Genomic DNA, 12,896 nt, shown 5'->3' with positions numbered 1-12,896 from the left:
GCACTTTCTATCGTCCCCTTTAAAAGAGCAATCCACAGGCTCACCGGGGTAGCAGGTAAGTGCAGGGTGGAGAAGCTGGCTTGTTCTTTCCCTTGGAGATACCTGGGCTCTTGGGTAGCTTACCTCTTGAAGAAGAGAAAAAGGAGACAAACCCTTCCTTCAGGAACTGGCCCTCAGAATGCAACCTGTGCCGGTCCTAGGAGCCAAACACCCACTTGACTAACGACCACTGATCTGAGTTACTGATCAATTCCAGCGCTGCTGTTGGGATTTTTCAAAAGAACCCCTCTCTCTCTCTTAATCTCTCTCTCTCTCTCTCTCGTTTTTTCTCCTTTCCTCTTTATTATGTCTTCCTCCAGTGGCTAAGAGCGGGTCGCTGGATGGGGCAGATCAAGAAGAGGTAGACCAGAAGAGTGAACTTGATAACCAGGTTGAGCTCAGGGCTAGGGATAGACTACCTGTGGGTAAACTGCCCTCTAGCGCGGGTCCTGGAGGGATCGGGCATCTGCACCCTCAGCCCAAATGAAAAGTCAAATTGGTAACGAAGTACGGCTGTGGCCCCGGCTGTCACGGTAGTGCTCCGCCCTACCTGAGCTGGGGGCTACTGCGCGCTCCCGCCCCAGAAAGCTGCCTAGTTCTCTGGTGGAAGGCGCGCGCGCCATGCTGAAGCCTCTGGGTCCCTCGCGTCTCTTCCTCGCTTTGCCGGACTTCCCTCCTTCTAGGTTGTCTGGACACTCGCACAGTCCCCTTGCCCCCTCGGTTGGCCGGTTCATCCCACCCGTCCGCCGCCCACGCAGCTTCCCTGCTGGGCGTCTGTCCCAAGCCACAGACGCACGGTCCGGTCCGCACGGCTTTGCTTTCCCGACCCGGGCGCTGCGCCGTGCTGAGCGCCCTCGGAACCGAATCCAGACGGTGACCACCGCGTCAAGCCCGCCGGGTCCACGCACACCAGGACGCGGCACCCTCCGCCCCTCGCTCCCTTCAAGGACAGGGTCACGCCGCCCCGGGTCCCCGAACTTTATCGCTCTTCGGGAAGCGCTTTGTCTCTTTAAAGGAGACCGGGGACGAATATTAATGATTCGGGTAGGTTCTAACTGAGAAATCTATCAGATCCGCTCGATTCCGTGACAGGGATGGAGTCGGAGGTCCACTGGCCCGAGCCAAACCCTCGGACACCAGCTCGCTCTCACCGCGCACGGTCACCCTGCAGACCCAGAAATCGCCCCCGCCCCCCGAAGCCGGGAGGAAAACAGTGGGAGGGGGGCACCAGGAGGGCCCTAGGGCCGAGGCTTCCCCCAACCCCCGTCCTCTCGCACAGTCTGCCTGCTTCCAAAGCCCCGTGCAACAGCAGTCACCTTGACTCGCCGCGCCACGGTCCCCTGAGGTTTGCGAAACGCCAGGAGGCCCGAGGCTCCCCAGCACGCGCTCGCCGGGCCGGAGACCCACCCCTGCGGACGAGTTCCCCTCCCTCGGGCAGCCGGGCAAGTTCCCACTTGGTGGCGGATAATGCAGGGCGGGGCGGGTGGAGCGCCCCGTCGGCCGCCTCTGCGCGCCTACCTGGGATGGCTAAATTGGTGAGGGGGATGCTGTGGATGCTGTCCGGCAGAGTTGCCATCCAGTCGGCGAATTTCAGCTCGTTCTTCCCCTGGGACGAGGCCATCGTGCGGGTCGGCGTGCCGCGAGCTGGTCTCCGCACTCCCGGGCAGGCTGGCCGGCTGCTGCCGCTAATCCACTGTTTGCTCCGGCCCCGCTAGAGTTTACACTCCTCTCTGCGCCACACCCACAGGATGGCGCAGACACATGCTAATTTTAATAATTATTCAAAACACCCCGTGCTCCCCTAGTGCCTCCGCCAGACTCCGCCGGAGCTTTTGTTCCTGACGTCCGTGCTCGGCTTTCTGCTCTCTCCCCTCCCTCCCCGACTCCCTCCTCCCGTCTTATCCCTCCTCTGCGTCTCTGCCTTTTCTCGCCATTCTGCAGCTTTCCTTGGCTTCTTTTTAACTTGGTTCACCCAGCTGCTTTGCCTACGGTCTTGCTCGGCCCTTTGATGTGACTTCCTGGTCCAGTTTGTATGAAAGGCAGTCCGGTGGTTGAAGCTAAAATCCTGGTAGACCTGGGATGCTATCGCCTCCTGGGGAGCAGACTCTCCTACTGGCTTTCAGGACTTTCCATTCTTACCAAAGAGCTTTCCTTTTTATAAGCTACAACAGGTTGTGCCTCTCCTCAGCCAGAGCCCACAGGCCTGCGAATAACAAAATGGTGGTCTTTAATCACCACTTTGCCTAATTTGGAGAGTGGCTGACAACTGTGTTGTAGGCAAAGAGCAGTAAATTCCAGGTGGTTCCTACTTAATTCCTGATACCCTGTTTGAGACGTTACAAGGTAAAGAAGCATTTCAACCCCTTCGTTTCTGGGATCATGAGAAATCTGTTATTGCTATGGGAAAACTATGTCCTCTGTCTCGTTTTCAAGGCACTCAAGACAAGGCTAAAGCCTGATGCCAGAAGAAAATCACATTTCTCAGTGACACACTGTGACTATTGCAAGTAGCATTGGGTGGAATTTATTTGGCAACATTCAAAATGATTTATGCGATTGTCTGATTTTTCATTCGTTGGCAGACTAGAGAGATGTGTCTCTCTCAGGAGAAATCACTCATTGAGCTTCCAAAGTGCTGTCTTGGTCCACCTGCTCTCAGATGAGAAAGAGAAGAGAAAGTTTTACAAATCTGATGAGTCTAAGGGTGGCGTGAGGAATGTGGAAGTGATGCACTGAAAATAGGCTAGGTCTTTGCAATGCAGAGAATGTAGATGCAAAAAGTTACTTCTGTTCTGTGATCCAGTGGTGTGTAAATTCTGTTCCTAAAGTAAATGCTATTTGGTTGGGGAAATGAAAACAAGGTAGGAGAGAGATCTGTCAAATCGGGGAATGATCATTTCATTTCAGTAATCCATACAGCACTAAAAACCACAACTAAAGCTTATTGTATGAAGATGCACAGCCCAAAGAATATTCACTCCAAATGGGGAGCAGTCTGAGAAGGATAGAGAGAAGAGAACATTCTTCATCCTTGTGATCAAATTTTCCATTCCTGCCTAGAATCAATTCATAGCTTCAAGAGGACATGGCAGGGTTATCTTTAAGAATAGGAAAGAAATGTCCTGGGATTTTTTTTTTTCCTAAGGTAAATCTTAATATTCTTGCTAGCCCAGTAGGAGCCCACATAGCCTTTGATTAGAGTGCGTATTTAGATCACTATAAGGTTCTGGGTCAAATACCACTCTTCTGACTCATGTGGGTGCTCTGTGGTCCTCATGGCAGGGCCATGAGGGGAGCTCAGATCTGGGAATCAGTTGCTCTGTCTCTGAGTATATTGGGCAAGTCTTCTAATCTCTGTCAGCCCTGGTTATCTCCTTTATAAGATAATGATAATAAGCCAGAGATTTGTAGTGAAGCTTCTAGGAGCATATATGAAAAGCTTTGTTATTCAGCAAAGCATCATATGAAATGTGAGATTTATGTTTATTCACATAACAACATATGTTTATTTCATTGCTTGTTCTATACTTACAGATTCATCTTCAAGAGGATGAAATACTTATTGATTCCTAGGAATATTTTTAATAGGATATACTTAAAAAATATGCCCTATTCAAGTATGTATCTTGACTTATGTGTCTCTAAAACTTTACAAACATTTTTAGTTTTTTTTTTTAATGAAAACCACTTTAAATGTTGAGGAAAGTTGTCTCTATAAAGAACTGGACCCTGTATCTTTTGGTAAAGCAAACAATCCCTCTTCTATTTTGTCTGCTTTAAATTTCAGAATTTTTAATATATTGATTTTGCATAAAACTTCATATTTCTCAGCATGCAATCCACCAGAAAGGATAGAGCTGAAAGTTGATAGTTCTGAATTTTCCCCGCAGCCTTATAAACAATATTTTAGGCAACTTTATGACCTAGTTTCCTCATCTTTCCATTACCAGCCCTGCATTAAGAAAATCATGTGATTTCACTGGGTTTTACTTTGTCCACTGTATGTCATGATTCTCTGCCTATATATATATTTATATTTATATTTACATATGTATATATATATAGTGACCTTATAGTGAGCTAAATACACACTCTAATATCTATGTGTGTGTATACACACACACACACACACACATATAGGCAGTTCGTTTATATATGTATATATAGAGAGAGAAATATATATGCAGTTTATACAAACTATATTTTGGGGGGAGGAGAGAGAGGAGAGGTGGGGGGAAGGAAGGAGAGAGAAGGATTTATTTTAAGGAATTGGTTCATGTGATCATGAGAGCTGGAAAACCTAAAAGGCAGGCTAGTAGGCTGGCAACTCAAGTAGGACTTCTATTCTTTAACTGTCTCTGTTCTTCAGACAGTTAACGGATGGATGAAGCCCAACAACATTATAGAAAATATTCTGTTTTACCCAAGGTAAAATAATTATATATGCTAATCATATCCACAAAGACCTTCACAGCAACATCTAGACCAGTGTTTGACTAAACTACTGGGCATCATAGCCTAGCCAAGGTGACACGTAAAAGTAACCATCACTACCACCGGTAAACTGAAATAAACTAGAAGTTGTTACTGGTTTCTGATTTCTAATTTCTAATGACCCTTATGACTCTACAGCTGATACTTTCTCATGCATGTAGCTGCTGGAAATAGCAAGAGAAAGAATGAACATATTTCCTTTGTTTTTTTGTTTTTTACTTTTTCCAGTTGTCTATCCAGACAACTCAAGGTATAGAATAAAATTTTCATCTCCACAACAGAGATGAAAAAATAGTAATGATTTCTAATTATAGTATCAATAATAGCTAACCTTAAAAAACTTTTCGAAGCATAAGTGGAAAGAACAAAATAACTTACTGCAGTGGTTTCATGCTACTGTTAAAACTTATTCATGTACTATCTCTGTCCATCCAAATCACACAATGCCCAGTTTATAAACATTGCTACTTACTCAGAACATTTTCTTCATATCCTCTTTCACTCTTAAGAATACACAGTTCTTTCTTTCTAGGAATAAACCCATGCTTATATGGTCAGTTAACCTATAACAAAAGAGACAAGAATATTCACTGGGGAAAAGACAGTTTCTTCAATAAATGGTGGTGGGGAAACTGGACAGCTACATGCAGAAGAATGAAACTGGATCACTTTCTTACACCATACACAAAATAAACTCAAAATGGATTAAAGACCTCAATATGAGACCTGAAATCATAAAAATCCTAGAACAAAACATAGGCAGTAATTTATTTGACATTGGCCTTAGCAATATTTTTCTAGATATGTCTCCTCAGGCAAGGGAAATAAAAGCAAAAATAAACTGATTGGATCCACACCAAAATAAAAAGCTACTGCGCAGCAAAGGAAACCATCAACAAAACAAAAAGGCAACATACTAAATGGGAGAAGATATTCACAAGTGATATATCTGATAAGGGGTTAATATCCAAAATACATAAAGAATTTATACAACTCAACACCAAAAAAAAAAAAAAAAAAAAGGAAAAAAAAAAAAAAAAATGAAAAGAAAAGAAAAGAGATCCAACCAAACACCTGGGCAAAAGACCTGAATAGACATTATCCCAAAGAAGATATAGAGATGGCCAACATATACACATGAAAAGATGTTCAACATCACTAATCATTGGGAAAATGCAAATCAAAACCACAATGAGGTATCACCATACACCTGTCAGAATGGCTAAAATAAAAGACAAGAAATAACAAGTGTTGACAAGGAGGTAGAGAAAGAGGAACTCTTATGCAGCTGTTTGGGGGAATGTAAACTGGTAACAACCACTGTGAAAAACAGTATGGAGTTTCCTTAAAAAATTAAAAATAGAAATACCATATGATCCAGTAATTCCACTACAGAGTATTTATCCAAAGAAAATGAAAACACTAATTTAATAAGATTCATGCACCTCTATGTTTACTGAAGCATTTTTTAAATAGTCAATATAAGCAAGAAACCCAAAGGTCCCCAGATAGATGAATGATAGATGAATGGATAGAGAGTTTGTGATATAGTGGAATATTATACCACATATATATTATACTGTATGTAATATAATGGAATATTACTCAGCCACAGTAAAAGATGAGCTTTTGCAACAACATGAATGGAACCAGAGGATATAATGCTAAGTGAAAAAAGTCAGACAAAATAAAAATACAATGTGATATAACTTATATGTGGAATCTAAAAAGCAAAACAAATGAACAAACAAACAAAAAAGCAGACTCTTAAATACAGAGAACAAACTGATAGTTTCCAGTAGGGAGGTAGGTAAGATGATGGACAAAATAGCTGAAGGAAGTTAAGAAATACAAACTTTCAGTTATAAATAAGTTATGGAGATGAAAAGTATGGCAAAGGGAATATAATTATATTGTAATAATGTTGTTTGGTGACAGATCGTGACTACATTTATCATGTTGAGCACTCAGTAATGTACAGAATCGTTGAATCAAAATGTTGTATACCTGAAACTAACATAACATTATATGTTAATTATACTTCAATTTAAAAAGTAAAATATATTAGGGCGCCTGGGTGGCTCAGTCGGTTAAGCGTCCGACTTCGGCTCAGGTCATGATCTCACGATTCGTGGGTTCGGGTCCCACATCGGGCTCTGTGCTGACAGCCAGCTCAGAGCCTGGAGCCTGCTTCAGATTCTGTATCTCCCTCTCTCTCTGCCCCTCCCCTACTCATGCTCTGTTTCTGTCTCAAAAATAAATAACCAAAAAAGTTTAAAAAAAAAAAAAGTGAAATATATTAGAGGAAAAAATATACATGGCCCTTTGCTATGCATTTTTTTCAATAGTTCAGAATATTTCTCAGTTGTTGGTGAGAATATGTGTTTTATTTTTATAATTAAATTGTTCCTGAATTATGTTCTTAAAAACAAAGACAGTTATAGGTTAGAAAACAGTAGAGAACATTGCAGCTGAACAATAAACATTTTAAAAGAGGAACTCTGCTTAATGATCTCAGCCAGATCATTAAAATACAGTGTTTGGAAATACACATTTATAGAGTCAAACTTAAAGAAAAGGGCATATAAAAAGAGCAATAAAGAACCTTTGTAAAATTAACTATTAATAATCAATGTAGGATTTTTTTACTATTCTTTACAATATTCCATTCAAAAAACTTTACTGTATTTCGAGTATAAAAATGCTTTCTGTACTTAAGTTCAAAGTAAGAAAAAAGTTAACAACCCCCATTTCCCTCAATCATTTTGCCCCTACAGTTTTTGGTTCTCACTCTCCTCTCTTCCCCTACATCTGCACCTTTTGGGCCAGCACAGAAGAAGCTATAAGCACCCACTGAATATATTCTAGAAGTTGGAATCACATGCTTTTGAATCGGAAGCCCTAGATTCAAATCCATGTTTTCCCACTTAGTTATCGTGTGTTTCTTGATTTCCTTAACTAATGTGTGAAGAGAAAGTATTTCCTCCCCAGAGAGGGAAAATGGAAGGCACTACAAAGGTTACATGGAGAATTTAAAGTTTGTTGAGCAGATCAGGAACTCCGTAAACTCTAGTTTATAGTTCTGCTTCGCTACCACTGTGGAATGCACTTTCATGCTTTTACCTCTCGAAATTCTTCTCATTCTAACTCATCTTTGCAACTGTCCTTCCTGTCCATAGTAGAAGTAATCTCTTTCTGCACACCCACTGCAGTTTGTGTATAGCTATCTTGTAGTGTGTTTCTAATTCGCATTTAGCTTAAAGCATTATATGGACAGGGACGGGGTTATTTGATACCCTCTAATGCCTCTCACAATGCCTCAGGCATAAAAAGGGCTCATAATAATCATTCACTTACTCATTTCATAAATTTTTCTTAAATGTCTCTTATGTGCTTTATCTTAGAGAGGATAGAGCAGCAAGTCCCTGAATTTGTTTCTAGAAGAAACTGGCAAATGATAGCTTAATGGTTGAATAAATAAATGACATCAATGTCAATAAGCCTCCTTTAGTATGCCTATCTTTTAGCACTTCACTAAGTAGCAAAAGACATAACTTATTTTTGAGAGTAGATTTTGAAAGAAAAGTTGGTTCAAATTGTTTTGCATCTTTACTGTTTCCCCTAATTTGTCCTGTCCCTGGTGCTATCTTGGTAAAGTCAGTGATGACACTTAGAAAAACCCTGATGTAGATTTTGAGGGGTTATTAGTTGCAAAATGTTTGAGTTGTCAGCATGGGAGTTGCTAGAGGTGAAAGGTGGCCTGGGAAGGAAGAAAGAGACTCCTTTTAGGTTCATGTGCAGAAACAAAAATAAATCCTGAAACATTTTTACTCATCCTTGCTAAAAATAGAATAATTATTACTATAATTATACCAGTGTTCATGGGCAGTATTAACCACAATTGCCAAAAGGTGGAAACAACCCAAATGTCCATCGGCAGATGAATACATAAACAAAATGTGGTATAATTGTATAATGGGATATTATTCAACCTTAAAAAGGAAGGAAATTCCAATACCTGCTACAACATGGATGAGCTTTGAAGACATTATGCTAAATGAAATAAGCCAGACACTAAAAGACAAATACTATGTGAGTCCACTTATACCAGCTACCTAACATAGTAAAATACGTACAGACGGAAAGTACAACATTTAGGTATCAGGGACTGGGGATGTGGAAAATAAGGATTATGGTTTAATGGGTACAGAGATTCAGTTTAGGATCGTGAAGAGGTTCTGGAGATGGGTAGTTAGTGTGATGGCTACACAACAATGTAAATGCATTTACTGCCTCTGAACTGTACACTTAAAAATAGTTCAGATGGTACATTCTATGTTACATGTATTTTATCACAATAAGAAAAACCTAATGACCAATGACTGTTGGTCATCAGAACGACCATAGTTGTTTGATCAACTATAAAGTTCCCACCATAATCATTGAGTAATAGTTTATCTTTTAACTGTTGACTACCAGGAACACACCTGAAATTATACAAATTGGGTTTATTACTTTTTGCTAAGGGAAAACACACATTATGGGAACTTTGTGACATCTCCCTAAGGGGGTATTTGAACTTATTGTAAAATTTACTCATGTTATTTGGGGGGATTATTTAAGGAAGTGTGTTTGCTTTGATTTGGATGCTGCTGGGAAGTGGTGTGGGGGATAATTCAATGAGGATCTTGGTAAGTCTTGTCTAGGAGGAGGATAGACTAGACTAAGCCATGCTGCCAGTAAGTTGTGTGTGGGGTAATTCAATGAGGATCTTTGTAAGTCTTATTTAGAAGGAGGATAGACTAGACTAAGGCTAGAACTATAGTAAGTGAAGAAACAGGAATCACTCATGAGAGTGCAGACTATCAGATCATTACTGTGACACGGAAAATACCAGTATTTTGGTATTGTCTATTTTCAGAGATGATTACAGAGGGATCGTGTTCTTTTTTGTCATTCATCAAGGTCACAGAGTGGCCTTGTCTAATGTTGATGTTCTGTGAATGTGTTTAAGTTTACCAGGTGACCACCAAAGCCAAGCTGATAGGATCTGGAGAACAGCTAGATGTCAGGGACTAATTTCTCTTCTCACTCATAAGTAGGACATGGCCTGATCTAATTTATCTGGGTTCTAAGAATACTAGTCTAGTAGACCTTTGTCAACAATGAAGATCATTGGCAACTTTGATAGGTACTCTCCATCCATAAGATTGTTATTTATACTTTATGGCATGAACAGATTGATGCAGCAAAGCAAACTGAGTCTGCATGTGCAAGCTCATACTTCATGAGTGTTCTTGCACAAGTATGCCCCATAACATCTTTTGTATGCTCTTGCCACCCTTAAATAGCTCCTCAGGTATACAGAAGCAAGTATAATCCCAGCTGCAGGGTAAGTCACTTCAACTTGCAAACCCCAGGCACAAACATCTGTACCTCGGGCTGTCTGATGGGCACAGGTAATGCTGTGGGACACCACTAATACCTCGGAGAAAGAGTCTGAGAAGAAAAGTCAGATAAGGAGCTCTCAGTGTAACCCTAGTCCTAGAACTGCCGATCAGCTGGGGAGGAGTATGTCAGAACACAGGGCACAGTGTGAGAGGGGTGACAGGTCTCTGGCTGTCTGGGGATATCTGAGCAATACACAGCACTGGGAAACAAAGAGGAATTTGAGGCAATGACTATTTGTGCTCATTCATTTTCCAGCTACCAGTTTAGCATCACTTAAGGATACACCTTAGGCTAATAAAGGTTTGCAGTAACGATTGGACAATCATTTTCATTCAGTACTAAAACTTTCTTTACAACTTTATGTAACCCCTAGTGACTCTATGAATTTTTTCCTTTTGATTTCATCATATAATAGACAATCTAAAGATTGAAGCTCCTCTTTTTCATATTTGAGCTTAATGACTCCCATGTAACCATGCCATTAAAGAAATGTTAGCACATCCCCTTTTATGGAAAGGGTAACTCCACATCATTAATAGTACCTTGGCTTTTTAAAGTCAGCATTGTAATATTTGGCCATACCACTCTTGTCAAAGAGATTATAAGGTAGGATGAAGGAAGCGAAGCAGCAGGCATTTAAATTTTTCTTCATTCCATTAAAAAAGTTCATGTGAATTATTTACATTTACAAAAACAGAAGAATAAACAAATATATAATAAAGTACCCAGATCCTGCATCTGTCTTAGTGAATGCATAAACTTGGGAGCTCTTAAATCTAAGCCATAAGCTACAGACACTGAGAGTAGCTGTACACAGTTCTAGTCCTAAACATCAACAGATTCACAATTTGCTCTGGGCATGTGTCTGTCATGGCCAGCTGTCATAAACCTATGCCTCTACTGGTTGTAAACACCAAATTTTTGTGTGTGTGATTTACAGCCATAACTGGTTTCTGATTGATATCTTTTAAGATATTTTATCATAAAAAATTTTATTTGATATATTAAGTTCATTATTTTAGTCAAGCAATTAGTTGATGCAGTTTTTTAAATCACCTATGACTGAATAAACTGAGTTGTTCTTACTTCATTTATTATTAACCTATAGACTATAAATGTAATACTCTAAATCCTTTTATTTAACTCAAGTTGTATGTAGAGAAATACTTGTGGATGTTGTATTTCCCTACATACAACTTGTAGGAAAATTACAAAATGTAAAATTAAAACTTTACAAATATAGATTACCCTAAATTCAAAGTAATCACATCTTCTGATTATAAAATTACTATGGGCATATACCATTAAAAAGATAACTAATTTCCCTGAATATGTATGTGTTATAATCATTGCATTCATTCTTTATAATCTAAAGTCTTTCTCTTTTTTGCATACTTTGTATCATTTTGTGTGTTTTTATAAGTCCTTATTTTAAAAATAAGCAAAAAACCCCCATATATTTATTTTCTTTAAAGTTTTTATTTAAATTCCAGTTAACATATGGTATGATACTAATTTCAGGTGTACAATATAGTGATTCAACACTTCCATACAACACCTGGTGCTCATCACAAGTGCTCTCCTTAATCCCCATCACCTATTTAATCCATCCTTGCACCCACCTCCCCTCTGGTAACCATCAGTTGGTTCTCTGTAGGTAAAAGTCTCTTTCCTGGTTTGCCTCTCTCTTTTCCCCTCCATGGTCATTTGTTTTGTTTCTCAAATTCCACTTGTAAGTGAAATCCTATGGTATTTGTCTTTCTCTGACTGACTTATTTCACTTAGCATTATACTCTCTAGCTTCATCCACATTGTTACAAATGGCAAGATTCCATTCTTTTTATGGCTTTTATTCACAATGTGATACATATATATATCACAACTTCTGGGACTGTTTCCATAATTTGGCTATTATAGGCAATGTTGCTGTAATCATTGGGGTGAATGTATACCTTTGAATTAGTATTTTCATATTCTTTGGATAAACACCTAGTAGTGCAATTGCTGGATAGTAAGACACTTCTGTTTTTAACTTTTGGAGGAACCTCCATACTGTTTTCCAGAGTGGCTGCATCAGTTTGCATTCCCACCAACAATGAGAGAGTGTTCTCCTTTCTCTGCATCCTCGCCAACACCTGTTGTTTCTTGTGTTGTTAATTTTAGCCATTTTGACTGATGTGAGGTGATATCTCATTGTGGTTTTGGTTTGTATCTCCCTGATAAGCAATGATGTTGAGCATCTTCTTATGTGTCTGTTGGCCATCTGTATGTCTTCTTTGGGAAAATGTCTATTCATGCTTTCTGCCCATTTTTTAATTGGACTATTTGGTTTTGGGGTGTTGAATTTTTAATAAAAAAAACTAAGACTTACGCCTCATTTTGTTCAAGTCATCCACATGGCTACTAAGTTATTTTATTATGGATCATATACATATGATTATAAGATATAATTATAAATTATAAGATATAATTTTTTTTACTTTCTCATATAGGCATTAACATAATTTTACTTAATTACTGCATATAACTTGAAAATAAATATTTGACAAGCATATTAAAAATACATTTGAGAGGGCGCCTGAGTGGCTCAGTCAGTTAAGCGTCCAACTTCAGTTCAGGTCATGCTCTTGTGGTCTGTGAGTTCAGGCTCTGTGCTGACAGCTCTGAGCCTGGAGCCTGTTTCCCATTCTGTGTCTCCCTCTCACTCTCTGTCCGTCCCCCACTTGTGCTCTGTCTCTCTTGCTGTCAAAAATAAATAAAAGATAAAAAAGAAATGAAAAAAAAAAGAATATATTTGAGGATGTCTCTGAAAATACATATAAGGACACTTTCACTGTTATAGAGAAATAACATTTCCAAAATATAGGAATGTATTCTATCTAATAATGATCTAAATATTTGTACAGAGTGCT

At 39.7% G+C, this 12,896-nt stretch overlaps 1 protein-coding gene and 1 long non-coding RNA gene across 2 annotated transcripts in view; both read right to left on the bottom strand.

Annotated features, from left to right (window-relative positions):
- Positions 1-1,840, bottom strand: part of PLCXD3 (phosphatidylinositol specific phospholipase C X domain containing 3) — a 163,058-nt gene extending 161,218 nt beyond the window's left edge. The window contains exon 1 of the mRNA XM_077763424.1: positions 1,558-1,840. Within this exon, the coding sequence (XP_077619550.1) occupies positions 1,558-1,660 (103 nt within the window). The 5' untranslated portion in view covers positions 1,661-1,840. The remainder of the gene's footprint in view (positions 1-1,557) is intronic.
- Positions 1,841-2,564: 724 nt separating this feature from the next.
- LOC144231038 (uncharacterized) overlaps positions 2,565-12,896 on the bottom strand; it is a 36,676-nt gene continuing 26,344 nt past the window's right edge. The window contains exons 2-3 of the long non-coding RNA XR_013334963.1: positions 5,006-5,096; positions 2,565-2,873 (exon numbers count right to left, since the gene is read on the bottom strand). This is a non-coding gene — a long non-coding RNA (uncharacterized LOC144231038). The remainder of the gene's footprint in view (positions 2,874-5,005; positions 5,097-12,896) is intronic.

The sequence above is a fragment of the Crocuta crocuta genome, unplaced genomic scaffold (assembly GCF_008692635.1).
Source record: "Crocuta crocuta isolate KB4526 unplaced genomic scaffold, BGI_CrCroc_1.0 scaffold4, whole genome shotgun sequence".
Taxonomy (NCBI): domain Eukaryota; kingdom Metazoa; phylum Chordata; class Mammalia; order Carnivora; family Hyaenidae; genus Crocuta; species Crocuta crocuta.
The sequence above is the reverse complement of the archived record's forward strand: the minus strand, read 5'-3'. Positions and strand labels throughout refer to the sequence as shown.